General features: G+C 39.8%; 1 protein-coding gene and 1 long non-coding RNA gene across 3 annotated transcripts in view; one reads left to right on the top strand and one right to left on the bottom strand.

Annotated features, from left to right (window-relative positions):
* Positions 1-27,294, bottom strand: part of LOC115424152 (E3 ubiquitin-protein ligase rnf213-alpha-like) — a 37,023-nt gene that overhangs the window by 606 nt on the left and 9,123 nt on the right. The window contains exons 11-66 of one of the 2 annotated variants that reach the window (XM_030141255.1): positions 27,072-27,264; positions 26,489-26,544; positions 26,185-26,359; positions 25,955-26,113; positions 25,746-25,844; positions 25,529-25,651; positions 25,231-25,414; positions 24,935-25,108; positions 24,691-24,843; positions 23,976-24,598; positions 23,646-23,805; positions 23,263-23,480; positions 22,918-23,055; positions 22,663-22,827; positions 19,330-20,614; positions 19,048-19,229; positions 18,798-18,953; positions 15,104-18,700; positions 14,895-15,019; positions 14,606-14,719; positions 14,407-14,531; positions 14,212-14,334; positions 14,059-14,111; positions 13,248-13,401; positions 13,030-13,168; positions 12,759-12,950; positions 12,506-12,636; positions 12,255-12,412; positions 11,954-12,160; positions 11,613-11,800; positions 11,380-11,500; positions 11,174-11,274; positions 10,902-11,081; positions 10,641-10,807; positions 9,701-9,803; positions 9,501-9,615; positions 9,162-9,369; positions 8,550-8,746; positions 8,327-8,449; positions 7,938-8,048; positions 7,513-7,755; positions 7,354-7,429; positions 7,221-7,255; positions 7,045-7,145; positions 6,806-6,962; positions 6,463-6,637; positions 6,008-6,099; positions 5,651-5,902; positions 4,828-4,960; positions 4,453-4,536; positions 4,181-4,361; positions 3,789-3,990; positions 3,614-3,691; positions 3,307-3,504; positions 2,943-3,032; positions 2,650-2,828 (exon numbers count right to left, since the gene is read on the bottom strand). In XM_030141255.1, coding sequence (XP_029997115.1) covers positions 2,650-2,828; positions 2,943-3,032; positions 3,307-3,504; positions 3,614-3,691; positions 3,789-3,990; positions 4,181-4,361; positions 4,453-4,536; positions 4,828-4,960; positions 5,651-5,902; positions 6,008-6,099; positions 6,463-6,637; positions 6,806-6,962; positions 7,045-7,145; positions 7,221-7,255; positions 7,354-7,429; positions 7,513-7,755; positions 7,938-8,048; positions 8,327-8,449; positions 8,550-8,746; positions 9,162-9,369; positions 9,501-9,615; positions 9,701-9,803; positions 10,641-10,807; positions 10,902-11,081; positions 11,174-11,274; positions 11,380-11,500; positions 11,613-11,800; positions 11,954-12,160; positions 12,255-12,412; positions 12,506-12,636; positions 12,759-12,950; positions 13,030-13,168; positions 13,248-13,401; positions 14,059-14,111; positions 14,212-14,334; positions 14,407-14,531; positions 14,606-14,719; positions 14,895-15,019; positions 15,104-18,700; positions 18,798-18,953; positions 19,048-19,229; positions 19,330-20,614; positions 22,663-22,827; positions 22,918-23,055; positions 23,263-23,480; positions 23,646-23,805; positions 23,976-24,598; positions 24,691-24,843; positions 24,935-25,108; positions 25,231-25,414; positions 25,529-25,651; positions 25,746-25,844; positions 25,955-26,113; positions 26,185-26,359; positions 26,489-26,544; positions 27,072-27,264 — 13,251 coding nt within the window. The remainder of the gene's footprint in view (positions 1-2,649; positions 2,829-2,942; positions 3,033-3,306; positions 3,505-3,613; positions 3,692-3,788; positions 3,991-4,180; positions 4,362-4,452; positions 4,537-4,827; positions 4,961-5,650; positions 5,903-6,007; positions 6,100-6,462; positions 6,638-6,805; positions 6,963-7,044; positions 7,146-7,220; positions 7,256-7,353; positions 7,430-7,512; positions 7,756-7,937; positions 8,049-8,326; positions 8,450-8,549; positions 8,747-9,161; positions 9,370-9,500; positions 9,616-9,700; positions 9,804-10,640; positions 10,808-10,901; positions 11,082-11,173; positions 11,275-11,379; positions 11,501-11,612; positions 11,801-11,953; positions 12,161-12,254; positions 12,413-12,505; positions 12,637-12,758; positions 12,951-13,029; positions 13,169-13,247; positions 13,402-14,058; positions 14,112-14,211; positions 14,335-14,406; positions 14,532-14,605; positions 14,720-14,894; positions 15,020-15,103; positions 18,701-18,797; positions 18,954-19,047; positions 19,230-19,329; positions 20,615-22,662; positions 22,828-22,917; positions 23,056-23,262; positions 23,481-23,645; positions 23,806-23,975; positions 24,599-24,690; positions 24,844-24,934; positions 25,109-25,230; positions 25,415-25,528; positions 25,652-25,745; positions 25,845-25,954; positions 26,114-26,184; positions 26,360-26,488; positions 26,545-27,071; positions 27,265-27,294) is intronic. The other variant, XM_030141256.1, reaches the window with a different exon arrangement.
* On the top strand, positions 26-21,289 carry LOC115424153 (uncharacterized). The gene is made up of 3 exons (XR_003936056.1): positions 26-36; positions 6,420-6,429; positions 21,175-21,289. It is a non-coding gene; the product is annotated as an uncharacterized LOC115424153 (long non-coding RNA).

Raw genomic sequence — 27,294 nt, 5'->3', positions numbered from 1 at the left:
AAAGAAAAACACAATAACTAACTGAAACTGTATTGTGTGCTTACAAAACTAACTAAAACTTATACAAAACTATGGACAAAATTCCCTTCGTTTTCGTCTTTGCCTAAATCGGATTGATATGAAATCGATTTATTTCCCTCAAGCAATTTTAGCTGACAGCACCATATGATATTTTACGGTCCGTCACTTCTCGTCACTTGTCGTTTAGAATTGTCTTCTGGTCCCCACTCTACCTGGAAACATGGAGACTAAAGTTGGGAGAAAGCAGTAGAGTCCTGTCTGGGATTTATTTGAATCCGACGGCGAAGAAGAGAACAGATACAAAAAAACTAAAACTAAACTAAAACTAAGCATTGAAAAAATAACGAAAACTAATAAAAACTAGCAAACCTGCTCTAAAAACTAATTAAAACTAACTGAATTAGAGAAAAAAACAGACAAAACTAAATAAAACTAAACTATACTGAAAAATCCAAAACTATTATAACGTTGGTCCAATGCAGCCCGCAGGATGAATTTGTGAAAGGCAAAAATTACACTGAACATATTAACAATCGTTTTAGTTCAGGTTCCACACTCAGCCCAAATCAATCGCAAGTGGCTCGGACCAGTAAAATACAGTCATAATAACTATAAATGATGACAACTCCAAATTCCTCTCTTTGGTTTCCTGTTAAAAAAAGCTACATTACCTACACAAAAATGTTGACATTTACAAACTGTCTTTTCGCAAACAATGCAAATGACCTGAAATGTATTAAGAGAAGTGTCATTTTAATGTGTATTTGTAGATCCACTGTGATCTGGAAGTTGTAATGCACTTGTGTAAATGATGCAAATTAGGCAAAATATTGTTAAAATTACACTTGTTTTTCTTCAAAAATTTTAATTTTTCTTTTATGGTTGTTCATGTTATTCACATTTTTTTAAGGATTGTTTGTAGATGTAAAGGTTTCATCATGTCACCCCTGGTCTAAAGAGTAGAATACAGAAAGTAAAGTGAAATAAAGTTGCATCAGAACCTTGTACTTAGACATAGAGTAGTGGGAAAATGTTTTCAGATACCCTTAAAATTTGAATAAATCTCACATATTATCATGAAATATTCTTTTTTGTGTTTCAGAAGGTGTGGCTGCGTCAGACAGATGTAAACAAATGCAATTTTTTTTTTTTATTAACAGAAAAAAAACTAATCTAAATTCTTGACCGTTTCAACATGTCCTCTCCTGGATGAGTTTCATTATTGCTGAAACATCCAGTTTGACCTTGACGGAACAGTGCACATGCAAAAGGGAGTGTGTGGGTTTAGAAAATGGAACAATACTTGAGTTCAATGACTTCAGAGTGATTCTTTATGCAATATATCACAAATGCACAGTGTGTCAAAACTTTTTTTTGTCCCAACCAGGATACCTCATCATAACATTCATACTTTAGTGTTTTTTAAAATCTGGTAAGTACATCTGAACAGAAATTGATAGAACAGTTAACATTTCTGAAGGTTGTATGTTGTGTTACTAAATATAAAATGTCAGTATGTATTGTCCTTTAGTGCTGAAAGCTCACTATTTAGGTGTGCTTTTGACACAATAAAGAGGTAAAGTCCAGCTCCATCAGGTGTAACCCATGGGGTCTAACTTTAGAAAAAATATGGACAGTGGTCAATGATGAGAGAAAAAAAAAAAAATTTCAGTTTCAAGTGTGCAGATACAGTATGTGTTTGTCCTTTCCAAGATAATTTTATGAGACAAGAAAGTCAGTTAGTGGTAAAGACAGTAAAGAGACATCTACATCTACACTGTTGCCCATAAAGTTGTAAAAAATTATTTTAACCTCTCATATTAAGACAATGTGTTTCATTCATTCTTGACAGATAAAGCGTAACTGGAACTCAGTAAATAATCATTGCACCAGGTCAAAGGTCATTACTGATGTGTATAAATAGGAATAAAAAGAGGAATGTATCTGAAAACTGTGGATAACACCAGAACGGCCACTACCTCAGCTTGTTTCTCCTCATTCTTCGAGAGAGAAGAGACAAAAAGTAGTAAAAGAAATGAAAATGACTACAGAAAAAAACTACGAAAAAAGAAAATCCCAACGGTCTGATTCAGACTGCGGAGAGAGACAGTTACAATGATGTTACATCTGCTACTTTTGGATGTGTAGTTTTACTCTTAATGTGTTTTCACAGTTCAATAGTTGTGCAACAAACCTGACCTGCATTTCCTTGTGAACACATCTATCAAATGTGTAAAATACGAGGGCTGTTCAATAAGTTCATGGCCTCACCCAGAAATACTGAGTAAAAATCAAATGTATTGGTCTGTGTCAATGGTGATGGGATAGTGATGCTTGAACATCGATGGACCAAGTGCATTGCTGTAAATGGAGATTATGTTGAAAAATAAAATATAAATTATCAGTCTGTGTTGTTCTGTTCTGGGTGAGGCCATGAACTTATTGAACAGCCCTTGTAAGCCATAATTCAAACAAGATCATAGTATTACTTGTCCCTCACCCTTCATTGTTTCTGAATAAATAGCACAACCAGAATAAGCAGGATTTCACTTCTCTATTCAATCAACAGACTGTTAACTAACATTTAATTTAAGTTCAAACTACGCACTAAAAGGGCTTTGGTTTTACCTCCAGTTGGGTTTGTAGGTGTCAGATGCATTTGGCTTTTTAAGCACCAGGACCAGGAACTCATGCATCTCCAACAGGAAAGTGTCGGCACTGTTCTTAGAAAAGAAACCAGTCAGCAGCCTCTGCTCGTCCACACCCAGGACCTGCTTGTACTCCTCTGAGACTTCCACAAATGGATCCTATTCAACACAAGGAATCAGTAACAGTAAGTCATGGCCACTGGATCTCTCATTCTGACATCTACCTTTCTGTATCTGTTTATTTCTAGCATTATACGTTAATTAACGCCTTACCCTCTTGAGCCTCAGTATATTTTCTGATTTGAGTGAAGCCAGCAGCTGCCACAGTGCCACACAATGCTTTAGACAACACATGCTCAGGGCCTGTAGGCAATGTAACGGGAACAAAAAGTGTCAGATGACAAACCCAGGAAAATAATAGCAGCAACAGATTACAGTTATGTCCACGGCTTAAAATGTACTAAATGTCAACACTTAATCCAGAGATAACAGAAGATGATGATCTTGTATCTCTTCATGCACTCCAACAGCATATTTGGTAAATCATACAAAGTAACTAATCTCCTCTCCTCTCCTCTCAGCTGTTGTGTGGAAGGGAGAGGACATGCACAATGAGCACTGTCTCTGATAAACTGACCTTGAGGATGTGTGGAGCCATCTGGGTTCCCATCTGCAGCACCTCCTCCAGGTAGCAGGACAGCTGCATATGAGACTCTCCCCCGGTCATGGCGACAAAGCCGAGTGCCAGTTCCACTGTGGACAAGGCCTCACACACCTCGCTGTAGGAGTGAAGCTCCGCAGACACGGCAAACAGGGTGAGAGTCTGGAGAGGCTCCTGTCGGCACACAGATGCAGGTCATGAGAGGTCATGAGGTTACAAACAACAACATGTTAACCTGATGGATTCTCCCTGCAGCTAAAAAGTGTGTGATATTACAACTTACTTGATTGACCTTTGCCTTTACATCCTTAAATATGATCTCGTAGTTGCGGTCATGCCTGTTCACAAGCGTTGGAATACCCTGTTGTAATTTAACAGAAACATCACCATCACCATAATTAACAAAATCTACATGTATTTATTCAGCTGAAGTCACTGTGCTGTTTCTATTTGCTCACATTTAGAGTGATGAGAGGTTTGCCCAGTAGGAAACGGGAAAGGATCTGCTGCTGGATTTTAGGCAGGTCATATTCATGAAGTGTTTCCTGTCCTTTCTCGATGCTGTACTGGGTGTTGGACAGAACCAGGGGCATCAGATCTCTCTCCAGCTCATACCGGATCACATGGAGATCAGTCAGATCAGCAGGGCTCACTTTGTAGCTGGGTGAAAAATTAACAATCCAGTCAGCTGGAGGCTTTTTTTTTATCACTTGTATTTAGTTATTCTGTTAAGAAGTTCTCTGCCAATCTAAGAAACCCTATCAGTATGCACTCAGAGGGTTAGTCCTATACTACTCCACAAGCCTGTGTGCTTGCAGTCAAATTAAAAATGTGGCATGAGCGCCCCCACCTGGTCTCCTCTCCAGTGTGTTTATCCACACAGTAAATCATGTCGTTGTGCAGAGCAATGAGGTAGCTGACCAGGGCTGTGGAGCAGAGGCCTGGGCCTTGACGACGTGGTAAGAGCACCTTAAAGTCACTGCTGAGGTCTAAGTCTTTCTCACAGAGCTCAGCTGGGATCTTAATCTCACCTGAAAGACATTTCAACTCATAATGTTGGACTTGCAAAGACAAGTGGTTGCGTATCAGTGTGAAACACAGTCAGTCAGTGTCTGAATTTACCATTGGTTGCCAAAGACACTCTGAGCTGATTCCAGGTCATCAGAAAGATTTTGATATGTTTCTCATACCAGGCTCTGAGTGAAACTGCACAAGAGAAGTAAAGCCAGATGTTAACAAGATGTACAATATGTTTGAAGAAACTTTTGCAGATTACAATGTTTTTCTTCCAATCAGAAGCTTTCACATGTTGAAGATATTTCACCTCTTTTCATAACGTTCAATTATTGTCTGTTTCCAAGTTAGCACAACTCATTCCTTGGCAGACGAATCTTAAAACATTATGTCCCCAGCTATTTTACTTTGACATTTCTGAGAAAGTAGCAATTAGGAAATGCGTGGAACACATCTCATGGAAAAGTTGAGAACCCTCAGTACCTGCTTTCTGACTGTGGAGGAATGCAGCGATGGTGCCACAAGTCAGCTCAGTGATGTTTTGAAACTTCTTGACCAGATCTCTTTGGAGTGTGAGGATGTCAGGAAGGTTTTTCACCAATCGAAGCTCCACCTCCTGATACAAATATTAAAAATCTGAATAAGTATCATTTAATCTTCATGCATAGTGTAATAAAAAGAGAACAATCAGTCTGACTACTTCAGGTACAGGCCTTTCATTCATATCTATCTATCTATCTATCTATCTATCTATCTATCTATCTATCTATCTATCTATCGAGTGCTTGCTCTTTATCCAAATAAAAATTCCAGACTTTTTCAAAACTGCTATTTTTTTCCCCAAGACCTTGACTTTATGTACTTTTATACTTGTGTGCTTACTTTTTTGGTGGAGACTGTACCTGTTATGTGCAGTAGAAACCCTCATCTTAATAAATATATGAATGAATGAATGCATAATTCGCCGTAAATTATGTTTTACTGATAGAAACATTTTCAAAACACATGAAAATCACAAAAGTTTCACTAGAATCATTCCAGTACTGAACGGTTACCAAAATCATATCAAGTCTTCTTAAATGATTTCCTCATGTACTGTATTTATTATCTTTTAAGATTTTGTGCCTTTGAGCATACTCTAAAATTTGACTATGAGAGAAACTTTTTTTCCGTAGTGATTTCACATAAAATTCCAGACTTTTTGAGGTCTGGAAAACAGCATTTAAAAATTCCATACGTTTTAAGACCTACCTATTTACCTACCTACCTACCTACCCATCTATCCATCTTTTTACTGCGTTCTTACCCTGTGTAGAAATCTCCATAGTACAGGTAAACTGTCTCTGCCATCATTCTGTTCTACAATGTGGGTGAGGCTCATAAGAGACACTTTCTCCCTGCAGCTCCAGACAGTAGAACCATGGATTAGAGAGTTCCGAGGAACAGAAGCTAGGAAGAGCTGAGGATCACCAAACATGAGCTTCATGATCGGGCTGGCAGAAATGCGAGAGTCTGCCCGCATGAACGTGTTCATTTCCTTCAGCTGTCTGTCTAAACACTGTCAATGACAGGAGAAAAAAATGCAAGAGATGTAGATGATGAACACAATCTCTTTAATAATTATGATCTCTTTAATAATTAAGGCTGAATAAAGGAGTTTTACCTTTAGCTGAGGTGTAATGATGTTGCTCATGTCAGCCTCCCATTTATTTCTGGCCTCTTTGGTGGACAGTAGATTGTCTTGAGGACTGGACACTAAAAGGAAACACCAAATGCATTCAGTGGTTCAAGATGACCCAAACATACCAAACAAAACAAAATGAGAGATTATGAGTAATGAATTTGAACACACAAAATGACACTGTCAAATTCTATCCTGATACTAACTTAAATGACTTAAAACTTCTCAACAAAACTAAACATCTTTTGAACAATTTTACAAAATGCAGCACCTCTTCTGACCACTAGAGAGCACACTTTCCTCATATTTCTTGATCTGTCTTGCTGACCACAGTGATGATCTGATTACTTTAGTTCTGACTTTTACATTCAAACATCACTTTTTACTTTTAGAGAGATTTATAAGTAGGTTTAGGTGTATAGTTGGTTGTTCCGTACATATTTGTTGCTGTTGTGGTTCCATGAAGCTGCTGATGAGCAGGTGAACAGTGCTGACTGTGTCATCTGCCCCTTTGCCCAGAGATCTGATCAGATGTGTTTGATCCTTTCGCAGGTGAGCGAGAAGAAAAGCTACAGGGTCAGCGACCGGAGGCTTGATGATGGCAGAGAGTTGCTGAAAGTAGAAAGAAGTAGGTAAATGACCAGAAGTGAAGATTTCACATCCCCAGAGTGGATTTATGCAAAACATACGCTCGCTGTTTTTTTTTCCATTTCATAAGATCCTTACTCTCAGGTTTATTTAACAGGGTGACATGTTCTTAATCTGTGTAGGTGAAGCTACCTGTGTTTGGCTGCAGACACCGAGCAGCATGGCCATGTGGGTGAGCATGCGGACTATGATGAAGGGAACTGGGGAAATGCTCTTCGTGTCCAGCATGTCCGGATTGTCCCTGCGACTGGGGTCACCCAGGATGTGGCCCGTCTGAGTACGGTCACCCCTATCAGACGACAACAGGCAAGTAAATACACCAAAAAACTAATCAATTTTCTTCCTGAATTACTGATCTAAAAGTCACTCACTGTAAAGGAACAACGCGAAATCCAGGTACAGCTATGTGATTGTTTCCTCCAATCTCAGCACCACAGTCCACACAGCGACTTTTTTGCATGGGCTGGCCACACTAGTGAAACAACAGAGAAGTCATATATCTGAAAATTTACATATGGAAAAGTTAATCAAAATGTACATAACTTACCTCTCCAATGGTAACAGGGTGACCATTTGGACAAGCTATGATAAGAGAAAATAAAAATTGAAGGAAATTGTAATGTAATCACCCAAAGCTAAATTTTTCAAGTTATAGGGATATATTCTTTTCTATGACGTACAATACCACTGTAAAGGCCCCAGGGCTTGTTGAGCCACTGCCACCATGTCCTCTGGCATTGTGGGTAAGAAGGCCGCCTGTACCAATGGAAAATACATCATTTATTTCAAATAGTACACTTCCAACTATCAACACTGACAGTTGGTGACAGTGTTCATACCTGCATATTGGCTGGTGTCACTGCCAGCTGCTGCAGAGGCCCCAAGATCCCCTGGTTCTCAAAGAGCAACACAGCAGCCAGGTGCAGCGTTAGCTCCACTAACGCACACTGATCCCCAGAAACAGCTGGATGAATGGTCAAAGGCCCCAGTTTGTTGGTCACCATAGCCTGGGCAAAAGTCTTTGCCTCAGGGGTGGTGAGGAACCGGGAGTTCTGGATGTAAGCCACCCAATCTTGCAACTGCTGCATGTGCAGAGAAAACAAAATGCACTGACAAATGAATGCTATAACATTTTAGTGGGTATTTTAGGCCATTTCTTCATTTGAATTTAGAAAACAAATACTTCTTAGTGCTATATATGTTACAATGACATAAAAATAAAACCATGAAAGATGATTTTGCCTCGGCTGACATAAGGACCTACTTCAGGCTTGGGATGGAAGTTTGGATTGGCTTCTCTGTACAAAGTTGTGACTTCTCTGTACAGTGATAACAGGAGATAAACTGTTGCCTGCTGAGGTGAACATTTGCACGCCTGTGAAGAAAAACAAATTATATAATATATTTAGAAGTTATATAATTTTATATAATATACATATGACAAATTATAGCATGACATTGGTGAAAGCATGCTTACAAAAGCAACGCTATCCACTAAAAACTAAAATAATATATAACGAAACATGCTAATATGGTCAGCGTGGAAATGCCCAGCATAACTCAAAAACAGTACACGAAATAAAAATACTCTTTTAAATACGTATATATAGGGTATATTAGTTTTTTATCCACAAAAAACTTAAATAATATTACCGCACAAGTCTCATCCAGTCCTTCCACTTTGCCTTCTACAACTCCTTTTGCAACAGCATTTCTGATCATTTTGTAGTCTTCACCACATGCCAGAAACTGGTCAATCGGGGTGGCCTCTTCAACCTGGGTGGGATAATGTAAATAATATTCCATTACACCTTATGTTGCACTTAAAAATGGCCTTGACTTCTTTTGAACACTAATACAGAGTGGATGAGTGAACCTGCTGCAGAACTTCTTCAGGGAATATCCATCTCATGTGATCAACTTTGAGGAGCTTCAGGACAAACTCAACTCCATGTTGGCTGCTAATCTTACGGAGCAAATAAACTCGATACCAGTCATTGCCACTGTGCCGACACAAGTTTAATACACTCTTCAGGAAAGCTGTAGTTCCATTTGGACCCTGTTCCTGAGCTTCTGGAATGAGAGTAGAAATTTCACATTAACAAAGTGAAGAAATTCTGAAGGATGGAAAATAAATACTTATCTGTAGCTGACATTTTAACTTTAGTCTGATTGTTTAACAGCTGACTTTCAAGGAAAACACTAGCCCAAAAATAAAAATAATTCCTATATCATTGATTTTATGGCTAGTTTGATGTTCAGCTCCAGATTTCTTGCTTAATAATTTGGAGTTCAACAACAATCTTGTTACTACCACAGTAAAAGGTCAGTGTTCAGTGGGTGAAGTCAGTTTATCACCATTGGCCTTTTTCTGCTCCACAATATCCTATTATATGTCTTTAAGTGTATGCTTCTGTATACCTAACTTATCTGTTGACACAACACTAATATATGCAAAAACACAGTACAATATATCATTACTACTCACCTGTGGCTGTCAGTTTTTCAGTGAGTAGGCCGGCTGCCATATCCAAATCCATCCGCACTCTGGCCACCTGCTGCAGGTACTCTACTGTGGCTGTTTCAGGAGACTGATCATCTGTTTGTAGGTACTCAGTCAGGAAGTCACTTTCATTCTGCAGACACACTTGCTGGTCTGCAGGGGATCTGAACTGCAACCTCTCGAACATGGAATCCTAAAGCCACAAAAAGGTAAAATATAAGCCACTGCTAACACACATGATTGGTGTATTTTAATTTCATTTTACTTAGAGTTTTAATACTTTATTTTAAGGAAATATGTGGTACAATCTGAAAATATGCATACCTCCAGGCAGTTAATGTACAGTGAGTAGAGTTCAGTTTTGTCTGTTTCCTCCAAGATGTTGTTCCGCTCTACTGCCATCAGATACTGTTGCAGGTAACCTTTAACCTCATCGAAGCTTCAAAAACAGTGCAGTTTTCACACAGATTAGAAACAAGAAGGCACTAGTATTCCATATGCAACACATTGTCTTTTCACCTCACCTGTACTTTAGCAGGAGTTTCAGCACTACTGAGCGAACCACTGGGTTTTTATCCACAGAGTCATCAAATGGAGAGAGTATCTTTGTAAGAACTTGTCGATTAACTGGAAAAAAAATATTACATTTATTAAATTAATTACATATTAAATGATGTAAAAGAGAATATTTACACATACAGAAATGGACAAATTTGTTGGTACCCTTACAGTTCTTGGAAACAATGCTTTATTTCTCCTGAAAAGTGATTAAACAAAGTCCAATTGTCTGTTGTATCCCTGTATGCCTATCATATATGATTGTGTAAAATTGTGAAAATAAATCAATTTTTGTTTATCTTTAAGACATCAAATAAAACAGCTTGGACAGATTTCCTGATACCCCTAAAAAGATTAGAAATCATTACAATCTAATCATGTTATATAGTTTAATAGGCATCCTCAACCTTTTTATCAGCAAATCAGCTTATTTAAAAGGTAAAAACATGCTACTGTTTAGTTTGATATTGTGTGCAGCACACTGGACCAGAGAAAAAAAACAAGGAAGATGTGGGATGAGCTCAGAAAGACAGTTGTAGATAGCCATCCTAAAAAAGGTAACAGCTATGAGACCATCTCTAAGCAGCTGGATGCTCCTGTGACTTCAGTGTTAAAGATCCATAGGACTGTAGCCAACCTGTCCAGACATGGAAATCTGTCGCCATTTAGACAAAAATAGGCTCCATGGAAGAGGATGAAAGACTACTTCATTGTTGACCAAAAAAATAAATAAAATAATAATAATACAAAAAAGCTTATCTGAAATATACTAAAATGCATCGTTGGAGTAACATCTTAAACTGTAGCTTTTTGGGATGTTACATTAGCATTAAGCTTTTTCTGTTTTATGGAAGGGTACCAACAAATTTGTACATAAGAATGACCATGTAGAAAAGAGCATCCCACCTCTGAGAATGGGTACTGGGTTTGCCTCAACCATGAGGAATGACAGCAAATGAAGGATGACAGCTGGACAGGGAGGAGAGTTATCCTTGAAGCACACAGTAGACACCAAGTCTACAAAGAAAGCATTACATCGCTTCCTGAACTGAGCATGCTGGTTGATCAGAATCCTAAAAATCAAGAGTGACAGTGGTTCAACGGCATGATGTTTGAATTCATTTGAAAAATCTGCTCCTTTCATTTGATCAACATGCAGTTACCAACCTTACGGCCTCTGAGGGGACAATGGGGAAATCTTCACCAACTGGCTGCATGCAGAGTGGACAGTACATCTGACCTGGGACCAGCCATTGTCTGATGCAGTTCACACAGTAGATGTGTTGACATGGCAGACAGAGTGGATCATGAGCGTCTGTCATACACACTGGGCACAGAGATCCAAACCTGGCAGATTAAAAAGGAAATATGTGAAGGTATGTAATGGTAAAAAATTATAGGGAGATGGTGATATTGAGCAAAAGACAGTTCTGTCTTACCTGAAGATGCGATCAACTGCTCCGTCTTTGCAGTCTTTGAGTAAAAGAATCACAGCCTCAAATGACTGCTGAGTTTTCAGGTCTGAGTTTTTCTCCAGAATCTTGAAGAGTTAGTCACGTATTTTGAAAATGGAAAAATATTTCAGTTAGATTACATTTTAGAGGAAATCGAAAGTAATATGTCAGCACAAATAAACCAGACCAACCTGGTCAAGTCGTCGTGTATGCTCTAAAACTAGATGTGTTAGGTTCTTCTCTACTTCTTCAATGCCCAACAGCATGTGCTCCACAAACAGAGAGAGTGAAAATATCCGATTCCATCCAGCTCTAACAAAAAGAAAATATACAAATCTTCCTGAATTCACCATATATAGTACACAAATATTAGCTTAAAATATGTTTATTGAAGAGATGACTGAAAAGTTTTGGCTTGTCTTACTGGACCCTGCAGACAATCGCCTTGCTTCTCTGTCCGTAGTGTCTCACACTGTCCTCAGAGCAGATCAGCTCAATAGGAACCTGGAGTTTTTTGACCTGCCTGAGCCAGGCTTGTCTTTGGGCGTCTGTGTCTAGAACTCTGGCCTCCAGGTACTCCACACATGCAAAAGCAGTGTACACATCAAGTACCTATAAGGCAGGGGAAACACAACAAATGTCAATGACAAATAAAGTTGAAAACCTGTTGTAAATAAACATGCAAAGAATAAACCAAGTTGAATAAAGAAGGCATTTTATTTGCATTCCTAATTAAACAACCATTACAGTTACACTTATACTCACCAATTCAACCCCATCTCTGGCATTAGAATTCCTCAAAAGATCCTGAATCACTTGAGGCTCAATGCAGATCATCCTGGAAAGGTTCTGCATTCGATTCTTGAACTCATGATATGCAGCATGGACCCATGGGAGAGATGTCACTGTATCTGTGGCATTGTGCTTTATTTTCAGCTCACTGACGCAGCAATTCAGTGCCCCGGATAAAAGCTAGCAAAACAAGGTACATGAATTAGCATATGAATTTACCATCACACAGATGTGATTGAAGATTACAAGACATCAAATAACAAAGTATAAAAACCTGCAGGTGTTCTGTACAAGTCACATTCATTGTCATGCAAATGAAATCCTGAAGGTAGCGATGAAAAAACTCTGTCTGCATTTCCTGGTCTGCTCTCAGAATGTATCGTCCAAGAGGCGTCTTCCAAAAGAACTCTTCAAACTCATGTTGTGTTTGTCCTGTGAGTATGTGTATAGGATTATTTTTATTACATATGCATTAAAAACATATGGTATCATCACAGAATAGTCACGTACTATTAGGCCCATTACCTTCTTGCTCAAGTGCAAGAACCCAGAGCTCCTCCAGGTAGTCCTTGATCCTCCAACTGAAAGGCATGCTGCAGCCGAGGCTCATGTTTTGGGGCATGTGGTTCTGTACAAGAATTGTTGTTGTCTCAGAACTGTGACAAAAACACACAGAAACAAACATAGGAAAAAGTAAATACTTAAAAACGTCAGTAGGTCCTTAAATTATTTCACTTTGAGGAGTTTGGTTTATACAAGGTACAGTGCTATCACTTACTTGCGACCCAGTGTTTGCTGTGGGATTTTCAGCAGCTTATCATTACCAAAGATGTCTAACCACAGCCTTTTAACAGAGTCTCTACAGCCTGGATCAAGTAAGATGTCCAAGTTTTGGTCACGGTCGATGACTGAGACCAGTTGAGCCAAGACAGGGACAACCACTGCCTGAACACGCTTCCATAAAGTTTGCCTGTCATGAACCAGAAAAAAAACTTAAGTATGCTTTAAAAAACTGAAATAAATCACCAAGGTTCAGCTGGAGCACTCACCTGAAGGTACCTCCTTCTTGCAAGGCATCAATGTTGGAAGCCTCCTTCATGACCCAGTTATTTTTGATGGATAAGGTGTTTCCATCACAAGTGGCCAACAAAGAATGAAGATGCTTCTTCACAGTTTGGAGAAATTCCCCTGGAAAAAGACAGATAAATCCATGGGCACTGCAACTATTGTGATAAACAAAGCTGCTGAAGAATGTTTGTGTTGCTACCTTTAACTTCATCATTGTCGTTAAGGAGAGTCAACAAGATCTCCACCCTCCGAGTGCCACGGAAACCACTTTCCACCTGGTCTCTCAGCATGCCCACTGCATTCTGCACACAGCTTCGCACAAGCACTGTAGTGTCCAGAACATTATCCAAGGCCTGTAACAGGAAGACATGTAACTTAAAATAAAATACACTTCCCTGATGTTAAGGATCATATGATTCACATGCTTTAGTTGCCTAAACTATACTGTTTTAAGAGGGTTACAGTACGCAAAATATCAATTTCCCAGTCTGTTTAAGATACTACTAGAAAACAAGGGAAATACTGTGCACAGTATTAAAATCTAGAACTAAAAAATATAAAGTAAATGGTTTGCACAGGCCACAATCAGTTCACTATGAAACAATAAGAAACGTGACGTGTGAATGAAAATGTAAAACACCAAATGGTCAGTGCAGTAAATATCACATTGAAAGATCGATGGGTTTTTTTCAGGGGTATTTTATATTATTTACTTTTGTTTTGCCATCACATTGGTGTTACATCAATGAACCCTGTGCTGTACTGACTGTTATTTCACAACCAAAATAAACAAACACTCAAAAAAAAAAAAAAAAAAAAAAAAAGAAGTCCAAAAGAGTTCAAGAAATGTAAAGTACAACGGTCACACATACATATATCATGCATACATTATGATGCCATTATAATCTCACCAATATAACAAAACTATTGGTAGCCTAAGACTTTTCCACAGTATTGTAGAATATTGTAAAACACCAAAAATGTAGCAAAGAAAATCTCGTTTCACTTACATTTTCCTCTTCCTGCTCATTATGCATGTATAACTCGTCATCCACCTCCATTGCTGCATAAAAGATTTATGTTAATTTAACATTGTCAAAACTCTTAATGACAAGTTTTACATTACAAAAATCATCATGTACTATTAGTTATTCATCAATTACCTTCAGGCTGATTCATCTTTGTTTCAAACATTTGACTGATTGTCATGTTTTGCAGAGCTTTGATGTCTGAAACGATATCTTTTGATCGTCTGAGGTCATCGATGTGAACAGATTTCCAAGGGCCTGTGAAGGTCAACATGTCATGTCAAACCCTGTTAATAATAAGTAAATTCACTAAACAGTTGTAAACCTTACCTCCATGAAACCCAACATAAGAAGTGCCTCCTTCCATTCTTGGCAGTCTAGTGATGAAGTAGACAAACACTTTGCTACCAGTGTTCTCCTGAGAAATCTTGTTGATTTCATTTATGGATGAGTACCTAAAAATGAACGGTAAAAAGTCAATATGATAAAATTACACTCATACTTATTTGAGATGAAGAGTTGAACCTACTTTGCAGAGGCAATGAGATTGGCACTCTGGGAGCCTTCATCAAAATCACACTGAATGATGAGGATCTTGATCTGGGGTCCATTAATGTTTCCATTTTTAGCTGTGAGGAAGTTCCTACAACAAATAAGAAGTCAAAAAAAATATATGAATTAATTAGACCTTTGGACTACAATCACACCTGCTGAGAATCTGAGTAACAAATAGCAAAGACATTGCATGGCATCTTTTCATGACATGTATCATAAAGTAAAATCAAAAGTACACATAAGGAAACACCCTTGACACAAACCTGATCTTTTTCAGGAAGGAGTGCTCTGTGTCAAACTGTTGAAGTGACAGAAGTTCAACATTTTGCAATAGGTGCTCCAGCGGTTCCAAGTCAGATGCTGTCAAAAGTCTTGAAAATGTTGTCACCTGTTGTTCAGAATTACAATTAATACACATTTGTAGCTACAAGACATAAGTAAAACTGTTTTTCCATGACAACTTTAGAGTTACCTCTGTGAATGAGGAGCTGCAGTGGACTTCCTGCCTTGTGTGAGCAAGTATGTAGTCAGCTAAACAGTTGTTATTCTGTTCTTCAAAGTAGACTCTGGCCAGATGTTCGCTCTCCACTTTTGGAAGACTTGTGCAGTCCAAGCGCACCACTGAGTCTGGGGTAGCGCATTTGAGGAGGACGAGTTTAGCCTCATCCAGTATTCTCCTGTCAGAATCTGAGTCTTCCATGAGGTTCTTGTCATTTTCTATTACTTGAAGAACCACTGAGGCACATGTGTCAGAGTGGTACCCAATGAAGACATCTGCAGGTTGGTATTTGTATGCCTGGGTCACTGTTGCTGGCTGACCACTGAGAGACACAAAGAGTCCAACCCATTTCTCCAACTCATTCACCATTATCTTCTGCTCAGCCTTGAGAACTGTGTGGATGTCCAGGTAGTGCTTCTCCAGCCTGTTGATGAGCGGTATAGGGAACTGTTTGTAGACCACCTCTCTTTCCTCAATGACAATGAGGCGGAAATCCTGATGGACCCTACATTTGACACGATGGGTTCCCAGTCCAAGGTCCACATACTTCTGGCCACCCAAACAGACATAGTACTGATTCAGGGCATCGTACAGGCTTTCATAAAGGTTCTGCAAGTTCAAAAGGACAACAGTTTGGCCTGTCTCCATGCAGATCTTCACTCTGTTGATGTTGCGGCAGATTTGAGTGTACTCTTGGTCCTTTGGGAAGCTGGAGCCAAAGATGATTTCTGGTTGGCCACTTTCTGAGAAGAAGCTTTGCTGCAGGATTTGAAGAGCAGCATAGTTTTTTGTCAGCACCAGCAAGTACCGGCATTCTTCCTCCTGTCCGACTGCCTGAATATTGTCTCTTACAAACTCAATGGTGCTGATGGTGTCCAAATTGGGTATAATCTGCAGTCTTTCTGTAAAGACATCAACTGCATCCACATCATCTTTGCCACTGAAATTCCTCAACACTGCCTTAACGATTTCGTCTGCATTGGGTTTCCGCTGAGAAGCTTTGGCCACAGCAAAAATCATCTTAATCAGGCTGTAATAATCTCGTAAGCCAAAAAAACCTTTGCCTTGTGTGCGGCAGATTCTCATATAGCCTATTGCAAATGGCTGGAAGAAATCTCTGACCTTCTCCAAAATCATTGTATCAGATGAGCATATGCCTTTGGCACTCTCAATGAGTTCCTTCAGATCAGGGTCACCACGAGAGACAAAAATCCCTCTGTTCATTTTTGCAGGGTCTAAAGCCCAGTTGGAGATGCCAATAAATCCAACTTTTTTGTGAGGTAGTGGCTCATCGTCAATGCATCCTTCCTCTAGCAGTGGATGAAGAGTTTTCAGTGGCATCTTTGGGGAGTCTTCTGCCAAACCAATCTCATCAAGGACCACAACTGATATGTACTCATCCAGGTTCTTCCCCTCTTGGAAGCGTCCACACTGCTTGAATGTATTAATGATGCCCTCTGGAGTTGAGTGAGGACTACACTGGAAGGAGACCAAATGGATCTGTTTAAGCCTTTTGTAAAGGTCAGAATGAGCTGCCTGGCCTTGCATTGCATCTGCCACTAGGGTTTTAGACAGAGATTTTGAACTTCCAGGTTTTCCAACAAGAAAGAGAGGGATCCTTAGCTCAATGCAGAGAACCATCATGAAAACGTTCTCTTTAAGGGCATTGTTTCTTGCAATTGTGTCCCCCATAGGAACACCGCTCAGAAGCAAATCTTGCATTAGTGAGATTTCCTGGGTTAGCTTTGCTGGACTGTATGGGAGGAATTTAGATATTTTCTTCCTGTACTTGTCCTTATTCTCAAGGCAAGCATGGTAGCACACTCCTACAGCCATGACTAAAGACCATATCACCGGATCTCTGACTTCACGGTCTCTGGGATGCCTTTCTTTTCTCTCACCCTGTTGATTTTTCTCAAATTCTTCAAGTTCTTCAAAAAACATGGCATGGTTGTCAAAGAACCAAACAAAAGCCTGCATGCAGCGTTCCACATCTCTGAGGCTGACAAAGCTGCATTCATCTTTTCTTGTTCTCATGTACTTTTGTGACCCTGAGAGGACATCGGTGATTAACTTAATGTAATTTTGATGTATTGCTTTGTTTTCCATCACTCTTTGCACAATCTGCTGAATGTATATTCTCTCTGTATGGTCATTTAACTGTCCAAAGTCCCACACCAGTGGGATCATGCTTGGTGGCAAGGCTTGAACTCTGTACACTAACTGCCGGAGAGGGATAGATCCAAGCTTTTCATCTGTCTCTTCAGCTCGAACTCTGTATCCAAGACCAGCAGATTCTAGCCTCTGAATCATCTCATCTGTATGTTTGCGGTAAGGGTTGCACGCAGCAATAATCTGCAATCCACAGTGGGGTGTTAAACTTTCCCCTTTGACCGTCCTGTCACAGAGGACTTCCTTGATACTGCTGATGGCCTCAGTGGTGTTGGCTTCATCAAAGAAGAGAACAGAGTCAAACCCATAGTCTTGTTTGTTGATAGAAGCTATTGTCTCTGCTTCTCTGACTTTGGTGTAAATCATATCTGATGTTGTCCCTCCATGCACCTTCACAAGTTTCAAGTTTTCAGTGGACACTCCACTTCTACGCAACTCACAAAGAAACTTGATGAGTCTCGTCTTACCACACCCTGTTTCTCCCATGATAATGACAGGGATGCCACACCTGAACCGCATATGGATCGCCAGCATCTTCAGTATGTTGTCAGTTGTCAGCTCGTATGTTTCATCGGGGTCAAGAGGCCACTGGATACCAAGAACATTGCAGATTCGCTCTATTTTCTCACCTCTTGGAAGTTGATCAAAGTCGATGTTAAAAGGCACTCTCTGTAGCCTTAAGCCTTCATATAATGCTCGGGTCATGACATTCTTTTTGATCACTCGCCCAGAGTTGGGTTCAACAGCATCAACGAAGTCATGCTCATTAGGCCGAAGATGGAAACCAATGAAGGTCATGGACACATGGTCGTCATTAAAGAAGATGTATGGATGTGGTTCTGTTTCCCACCTCTTCCTTATGAGAAAAGGTGCTAAGTCTTCATCACTGACACCAGTCAGGTCCATCTGCAGCTTTCCAGGACTCTGGTCAGAGATGCTGAGTGATGGAGTGGCAAAGTCCTTTGCCATAAGAATCATGAAGTCCACCACAAACGTTTTGAATCCAGCTAGAGTGTCTCCAGTAAATGTGGCATCACAAAACACAGACGTCTCACAGTTTTGTAGCTGGAGGTTTAGGAACCACGCAAAGTTTCTTAGTTCTGCCCATGATGGGTCCATAATTCCACAGTGCATGAGAAGCATCTGAAGACATTCCACATGTGACCCTTCAACACCATTGTATGTAAACACATCCAGATCAATGTGGTTATGGAACCGTTTGAGATACTGGTAGGGCCGTTGAAAGGCAGCACTCCTGAATTCTACATCATCCATGAGTGGGTCTTCATTGTTAACGATAGTAGGATCTTCTTGCTTCTGTGTCTCTAGCATCAGTACTTCTTTAGGTGGTCGGCAGAAAATATTTGGGAACACATCTGTGAAACAGCTATTTTGCACCTAAACAAAACATAAATAAAACAATGAAAAACAAAACATAGTGAATATAATGAAATTGGCTGAAAATGAGTGCCTAGTTCGAAATACAGACTCTTACCTGCCGTGAGGCATTTTTGGTTAGCTTTGAAGTTGGTTCTAAAATCTCTACCAGGTACAGCTGCTTGTCATTGCACTTCCACACTCTTCCCTCAGAGTCCATTAGATACCGCAGAATCAACAGTTTGAACAGAAACTCATGGAGGCCTTTCTGCACCTGTTTAACCATACAAAAGCAATGAGATACACTTTATCCTGAAGTGAAGTTACTGAAAGCTAAGCATTAATGTCTCACTTAAACTGAACATTACCGACGATGTGATGTCAAAATGGAATATTGTGAGTTCTTTCTTCTTGTGGCTGTTTATAAGAGACTGAAGAATGACGCTCTCATCAACATTAGGTTCAATCAAGCGGATGCATTTCATCACTGAGGGCTTTTTGGTTGAGCACTTCAGTTTTTCATACAACCTTTTAATGTAGAGGGATTTACCTGAAAAAAAAAAAAAAAAAACATCATCAATTATTCACCTGTCAACATTATCACAGTCACTCTAGTTGACAACTGGAAAAAGCTTTAGATGAGTACGTACCGACACCAGCCCTCTTGGAGGAGACAACTCCAACACACAGCCGATCTTTGAATGCAGCTGCAGCACTACTCTGGTCTTCTGGAACAGCATAGTGTCTGTACAGGTAATTCTGAATCCTCGCCAGCACCTCCTGAGGAACCATGTGCAGCTTGTACTGGCTGAATGCTGAGGGAAGGTAGGCATGTTCTCTTTCTGAGCTACAGATGATGACAAGACTGTAGTCCTTTCTACTCTGCATTTTCATTCGCTGAAAGAAGGTCTCTACTCTCGAGCTTACGTCATAAGTAAGCAGATCCCCGTACAGCAGAGAGTAAATCTTCTGTCCTCTGTAGCCTGTGCTAAGACAGCGTCTGAGGAAAAGTTCCACCTGTTCATATGGTGTCATGGGGCTGCACAAAAGAACTTCATCATAGGTTGGAAGTGCCTCATTTTCACTGCTCATGTAAACTGAGATGCAAGATGTCAGGACCTCATCATGTGGACAAACAATGAGGTTTGGATTTCCGATAACCAGTCCATTAGGTAGCTGTCTCTGTATGTACTTCCCTGTGGTCTGCTTGGAAATGTCTTCTTCACTCTCATCTTCACTTTCCTCATCTTTGTTTGCTAGTATTTCCAACAGTCTTCCCAGAGTTTTTACATCAAGAATGTGTGGAAGAAAACCCTTCATATCTTTCATGTAAGCATTCCATATCAGATCAAATTTCTGTAACCCACTAGCTTGTTCTACGAGAGCTCGTAGAGGATCCAGTTCGCTGGTAAAGTCCAAGTCTACCTGCTCACTTAGTGGAGCACCTGCAAACATCTGAAACTCAAGGTCGTCATTTTTTTCTTCTGGTTTTGTGAGCATTTCATACTGGAGTGCATGCCACACATGCCTCAAGTCAGAGGCTGTGCAGTCTGGCTTGATGAAGGAAAGCATCATGAGCACTTGGTCATCCACACTGGTCACATTTTGTTGAGACAGTTTACTACACAAGTAGACAATTTGTTCAGCTGTATAGTAATTCAGATAGTAAGACTGGGATCTCTGTTTGTCCACAAAATTCATCCAGTACTCCAGGCATTTCTCCATTTTCCTGCATAGTTCAGGAAGCTGTTCTTCTACGCTACCTTCCACAATAACAGCACTGAGAACACCACCCAGGTTGAAGTCCATCATAATACTAGGTTCTATACTGCTGATGCTGCAGCTGATTTGAGCTTCCCAGTGTCTGAATAGGGGATTACCGGCGGTGTGGAGGGCGATAAATGCTTCAGCTAGTCTCTGAACACTGTCAAACACCTGAAAAAGAAACACAAATATTGTCATTTCCATTGAAAAATGTTGTAATTTTTCCACTTTATCATGATAAAAAAACAGAGCAGGATGAAATAACTTTCTCCACCAGCCTTCCAGTAACTGAAAAACACTGATATTGACATGTTGTCGCTAAATTTTACACTCAGTTTTATTGCAACTTCATTGGATTTTGGGACAAATTAATTTGCTCTGAAATCAGTGACCATAAACGAAAGTCACCTATTTGTTTCTGTGTTTTCTGTTTATTAAAATGACCATGTTAACAGTTTTAACCATAGTTTCAGTGGGAGACAAAATGTGAAATTACAGAAAAAGGGGACTTGGGAGTTTTTGAGGTTGAATTTCATTTTGTATTATATTTCCCTTCGCACAGTGATTTCAGGAATAATCTGAAAATCAAGAATTCTGATTGGTTGTTTGTCTGATGCCGATTTACAGTTACAGCTTTTTAAGGTGGAGGCATTTTATTTTGGAAAGACTGATAGAAGATGCCTAGAAACTCAAACAGAGAATCTGTATCCAATAAAACAAGATATATCAAGTCATGGATGGCAGAGAATTTCCTACAGCTCAACCAGGACAAAACTGAGGTTTTAGTTATAGGTCCTGAAGGCCAGAGAGAGAAACTTTTACCAAAACTAAAAGATTTTAAACCAACACAATCAGTAAAAAATCTGGGCGTGATTTTTGACTCTGAGCTGAATTTTATCTCACATATCAAAAATATAACAAAAACAGGTTTTTATCACCTTAAGAACATAGCCAGAGTCCGCCCGTTTCTCTCTCAGGCCAGTACGGAGGCGCTAATGCATGCTTTTATTTCTTGTCGCTTAGATTACTGTAATGCCCTGCTCTCTGGTCTTCCCAAAAAGAGTATTTTAAATCTCCAATTATTACAAAACTCTGCCGCACGCGTGCTGACAAGGACCAGAGGGCGGGAGCACATTACACCGGTTTTAGAGTCGCTGCATTGGCTCCCCGTACGCTTCAGGATCGATTTTAAGATTCTCTTGCTGGTTTTTAAATGTCTTAACGGCCTTGCGCCCAACTATTTATCTGATCTGCTTTTACCATATCAACTCTCACGGACCCCGAGGTCCTCCGGCACTGGCCTTTTAACCATACCAAAACCCAGAACAAAAACCCACGGTGAGGCAGCATTTAGCCACTATGGCCCCCACCTGTGGAACAGCCTGCCGGAGAGCCTCAGGACTGCAGAGACTGTTGTTATTTTAAAAAGAAGATTAAAGACACACCTTTTTAATCAGGCTTTTAACTAATTTTTTAAACTCTTCTTGTTCTTATTTTGTTTTATTTATCACTGATACTTTATCTATTCTATTTTATTTATAATCTTACGTATTTTACTCTTGGTACTGTATTTATTTTATTTTATTTATTCTCTTAGTCCTATGTTATGCTTTTAGTCTTTAGCTTTTAACGCCAGTGTTTCCTCAGGGGGGTCCTCCACACTGGGAGCTGTGTCTGGTCTGCTAGTGGGGGTGCTGTCCTTGGGTCCCTTTGGCCCGGCTGGCTGGGGGTCCTCCCTTCGATGTGGGGGTCCACCTGTCTGTCGGAGTCGGGGGGCCTGGGTGCTGGTCCCCCCGATGGCACGGCCTGTGGCTCCTCCCAGTGTGGACGGCCCCAAAGGTGGCATTTCCTTGATCCTCAGTGCCATGCCATGTCTCCCTGTTGTGTGCGTGTGCATGTGTGTGCGTGTGTGGGCATGTGTGTGTGTGTGTGTGTGTGCGTGTCTAGTATGGAGGGTGGGAGGGAGGGGTTTTCTTTGTAATTGTTATTCTGTTTTTATTGTGTAATTGTTTTTAATTCTGTAAAGCACTTTGTGTTGCATCTGTGCATGAAAAGAGCTTTATAAATAAAGGTTGATTGATTGATTGATTGATATTTTCCAAGTAAATTGAGTGTTATTAAATGCATTTATTTGGAGGAACCAGTAATGGTGCAGTACACCTAAATAAACATCCTATGAGTATTGTAAAAAACAAAACAAACAAAAATGTAAATAATACCTCTGCAAAGTGATCAACTTCATTTTGCCCTTGATCCCCTTTTCCAGACATCAGCATGAGTTTGTTCTGCAGTTCTCGCAAGTCCTCAAGAGAATAGCTGCGCATCTGTCGGCCATCATCATGCTCCTCTGGAATCTGGAGTTTTAGGGCTGTGGCAAGACTCAGCTGGATTGACAAACAGACAAACATTGTTATTAATTATTTTGCAGGACCAAAAGCCCTCTGAGTTTTCTGAGAAAATGTTTTGTTATTCACCTTTTTGACATTTTGTGCACTGATAAGGTAAATTCCCTTATTATTGATGGATGAGGCTAAAGAGAGAGATGACAGTTCTACTGATCCATGACTCTCCTTCACAGTCTTCAGCCACTCCAGATGACGTGCACTGTCCCGCTACAAAACAAGACAGACTTCTCAAAATGGAATAGTTGTTCATTTGTTTCTCACTTGGCCATAGACTGTAAATCCCTCATTAATACTGTGTAAACAATCATCAAAGCCTTGAATTGTCCATGGTTTAATATCATGCAAATTTCAAAAAAGACTTCTGAATTGTTATCACTATGAATTATTTTTAGTACTAAATAAGTGTAGTCCTACCAGTTTTTTGGGCAGATTGTTGTCATTCTCTAAAGCTCTCCAGAGTTTCTGGAGCACCTCCTTGAAAGTGTGAAAATCTGAATCTGGTTTGAGCTCATAAAGCATGCTGGAGTAGCCGAGGACAGCATCATGGAAGCAAGCAACCCGATCTACATCCATGTCGTTCTCTCCAGCAGAAATGGACGCCAAGTCAACAAAGACCTTTAATTCATTGATATCTACAAAAAAAAAAAAAAAAAAAAAGAAAAACATACAGAACAGGTGGAAGAACTTCTAAATACAGTGGTACCATTATGGCAAGAGATATTACTTAAATCATCCAATGTTAACTTATTCACCATCCTTCTTACTATTTACCATTTTTCTACAATTCTTACTCTTACCTTCAAGTGCATCCTTAACCCATTTCACAAAGTGCCCTCGGAGTCTCAGCTCATTAAGACAAAGTCTGCGGGGCTCTGTTATGTCCACCAGATCTTTCTTCGCTTGCATCAAATCATTGTCAATCCGATTGAGCTGCTCTTTCTGAAAGTCTGGATGATTCTGTATGCAAAATAAAAAAATTTAAGAAAAAATAAAGCTTATGTCTACATTGCCCTTAAACGCACATGCACATGTAAAAGGTTTAAAGTTTACTATAAACTTTCTTCAAAATACTATTACTGAATTCAGACTGGTTGAGTAGGAATTGATTTATAGTCCTAATCACTTACTACTTCGGTGAGTGTCTCCAGAACCCTAAAGTCACCTTTAAGACAAAGGGTGTCCTTGACCATCATGATGATTTCAGCTGAAGCCACTGCCAGGTGAAGCTCATGATACTGCTCTATCTGTTTAACCCGACTGTGGATCCACTGTTTGTCAGTTGACTTATCCACTCGGCACATAATGTCCATGTCTTGTGCTAATTTTTCATACTTTCCCTTGAAATCCCTGAACAGCTGGTTGACTTCCTCAAGCCTTATGCTGTTGTTCTTCAGACGAGTGTAGATGTTATTGTACTCCGCAAAGCACTGTATGAAAATCTCATCATGTATCACTTCCGGTGATGCCATGATGTCCACTACTACTTCAGGCGCGTCAGGATCATCTTCCAATATTTCTTCACTGGCAAAGACTCTTGCCTGTTTCTCCCAGCACAGACTGAATATATGACTGTCTCTAAACGTGTACAGAGTCTCTGCCATGTTTCGTATTTCGTCATCCAGCTGGAAGTAGGTGACAACACCAGCCATTGGGGAAGGTATTTCATCAAATGGGTGAACCTCCATGAAATGGTTTAGAGCCATGACCTCAACGTTGATCTGCTGTCTTTCTTCCATGTCGGCAACATCAACTATCACAGATAATAAAAATGCAGATGTCACATATTTATAAGACATTTTACACGTTCATAACCAAGCTGAGTGACTGTTCTGACCCACACACCTGTTATAAACTCCTCCAGCTTACGGCTCATTGTTAAGAAGATGTCAACCAAGTCCTTCTCATGGTAAACAGCATCCACTTCATCTTGCCTGCACCTTAACAGCCTTCTCATTTTGCCCTGGTCTTTGTATTGCTCTCTCTCAGAGAGGCAGTCTGTTCATATCAAATTCACAGGGTGTTATTAGAACTGTTTATGGGTTAAGGATCATGTATTTTCATAAAATACCAAACAGAGGTTTATTACCGATTTTTAGTAGTTCTAAGAAGGCATCACTCCTCTCCAAAATGATCTTGAGCAGACTGATCTTAATGTTTCCACAGATCAGCTGATTGTTAACGGCTGTGAAAGAAGATATGGCGATCGCAAGCCTGTCACGCGCATCTACTGAGAGCTTCTCAATCAGCTTTTCTTCTGCACCTGTAATGACACACATCTTTATGTTCCTCCCTTATATATAAAACCATGTGAATCACCTAAGTGATGAAGACACACATCAATAACAGTATTTCCATCTAAAGCATTTTGCTCTGATGAGATACCATGTAGTTGAAAAATGTCTTTGGCAGCAGTCCAGGAGAGGAGGTACTGGAGGACCACTTCTTCATCCTCCTGATAATTTCCTTGACGGTCCCTTGGCCAGGACTTCTGGATAATTGCTGAGATGAGTTTCCCAAACTTCCAATTTATTTTAAGTCTCTCAAATAGTTTTCCTTCAGATTTGGTCTGTGCATAAGACAAATAATAGTTTACAGTTTTATTAGTAATCCTGTAGCCTTCGGCCACCATGAAATCTAATTGTTATTTGAATAACAATGAGGGTGATATAAGTCTTGATACCTGGCACAAAGATGTAACAGCCTCAAGTGCACACCTCTCAATAATAGAGGCAACATGTGGATGGGAGTCACTGAGGTCCTCTATTTTTGTGCAGTAGAATTCAATTTGATCCAAAGCAGATTCCTGAGGTCACACACAATAAGCACTGTGAAAAATGTAAATTACAAACAAGATAAAAAAAAGTACTCAAAATTAGCAAAAGATGCATCCCAATTACCTGTTTGTACTTGCCCTCAAAATCCATGGTTAAGGTCTGTCTCCACTCTTTTGTGCAACGTTCATCTTTGAAGTGGATCGAGATCATGTTATTCCAGATCTGAAAATAAAGCCATCAAAAGGAGTTATTTTCAGTTAATCTCTAATAATGATGGCATGAGAACATGCATCTGAATGTTCTGGTTTTCTTTAAAAAAAAAAAATACTCACTTCAATCTCTGCTGTGCCCTGAACAGAGTACAGGGAGGTAAATCCTCTGTTAAGGAGTCGATTCATGAAAGATCGACTAATCCAGTCTCTTATGATTTTCAGTGATTCAGAGACCAAGTCTCTGGCATACCACTGCTCCCTTTCCCCTTCTGCAGTGTCCTGAAAAGAATAAGTATTTCAGATAACCTGAACTTAAATCTTTCTCATTCCTTGTGATTCACTCCACATACCTGTTGCTTGTTGCATAGAACAATGTCTGAGACTGATGCAACCAGATTCATGCAAGCTACAGGAATATCAGGGTGATTCTGGGTACTTGATGTTGGTTTGATTCCTCTGCAGATTTTTTCCAGGAGTTTTACAGCTGTTGCAAGGCACTCTTTCCTATAAGCCTCAGTAACACAACTGACACAGTGAAAAAGAAAAAGAGTGAAACTTTAGACTGTCACAGAATATAACAATTACGTTTATGATAAAGTAAGCTACATAAATGTGAAATCATCAACACAGAGACAAGCTGACTGGGTAAATCACCTGTATTTTTCTTCAATGAGGTTGATCTGGATGTGTGAGATAATTTCAGATACTGTCTGCAAAACAGAAAAAAGCATTATTCACTTTCAGCTGGTGTGTATTTTTAAGTTACTAGCCAGCATGTCTGGGCCCAATTGCACCAACTTACGCCTGGTCTTGAACCAAGTCGGTTGTAAAGGCCATGTAGCAAAAAGTTACCATATAGACTTTACAATGAATAGCTTTAGATGTGCAACAGTCATTAGGGTCAAGAATGCTCTGTGTATCACAGTCATATCTGCAGTGTAAGAGGGACCAGGTCATGAAAATTAACATTACAATGAAGTGGATGGGTTTGAGTCGGGTGAAATAATACACTATCAATGCTATATTACTAAAAAAAAGTCAATAAGTCAGTTTTAAAGACTGGTCATAGCAAAGACCACCTTAGCAGTGAAGACCAGGTGGTGCAACCTGCCCCTGGACACTTGAAACACAGGTGTTCACTTGCAGATCCTAATTATGGTGCTTGTACTTGTCACACAAAGTAATATACAGTAACTGTTACACATTCTGTAATCTGAACTGATGTGTTTACACCAACCTGGAAGTTACTGTAGGTGATGTCCTGGGGGGTCTTATTTGTAAAAACCTTAAGCATGTCCAGAAGCTCAGCGTTTATGGTCATGCTACACTCTATCAAATCATCAATAGGCATGAGGTACAAGTAGGACCGCAGCATAAGTGGATCCACTTCCATCAAGTAACTGTATTTTTTCATCAGATTCACCAGAGCCCTAAAAACAGAGAAGTAACCCAACACATAT

This window comes from Sphaeramia orbicularis, chromosome 8 (genome assembly GCF_902148855.1).
Source record: "Sphaeramia orbicularis chromosome 8, fSphaOr1.1, whole genome shotgun sequence".
Lineage (NCBI taxonomy): Eukaryota > Metazoa > Chordata > Actinopteri > Kurtiformes > Apogonidae > Sphaeramia > Sphaeramia orbicularis.
This window is presented reverse-complemented; position numbering and strand designations above follow the sequence as displayed.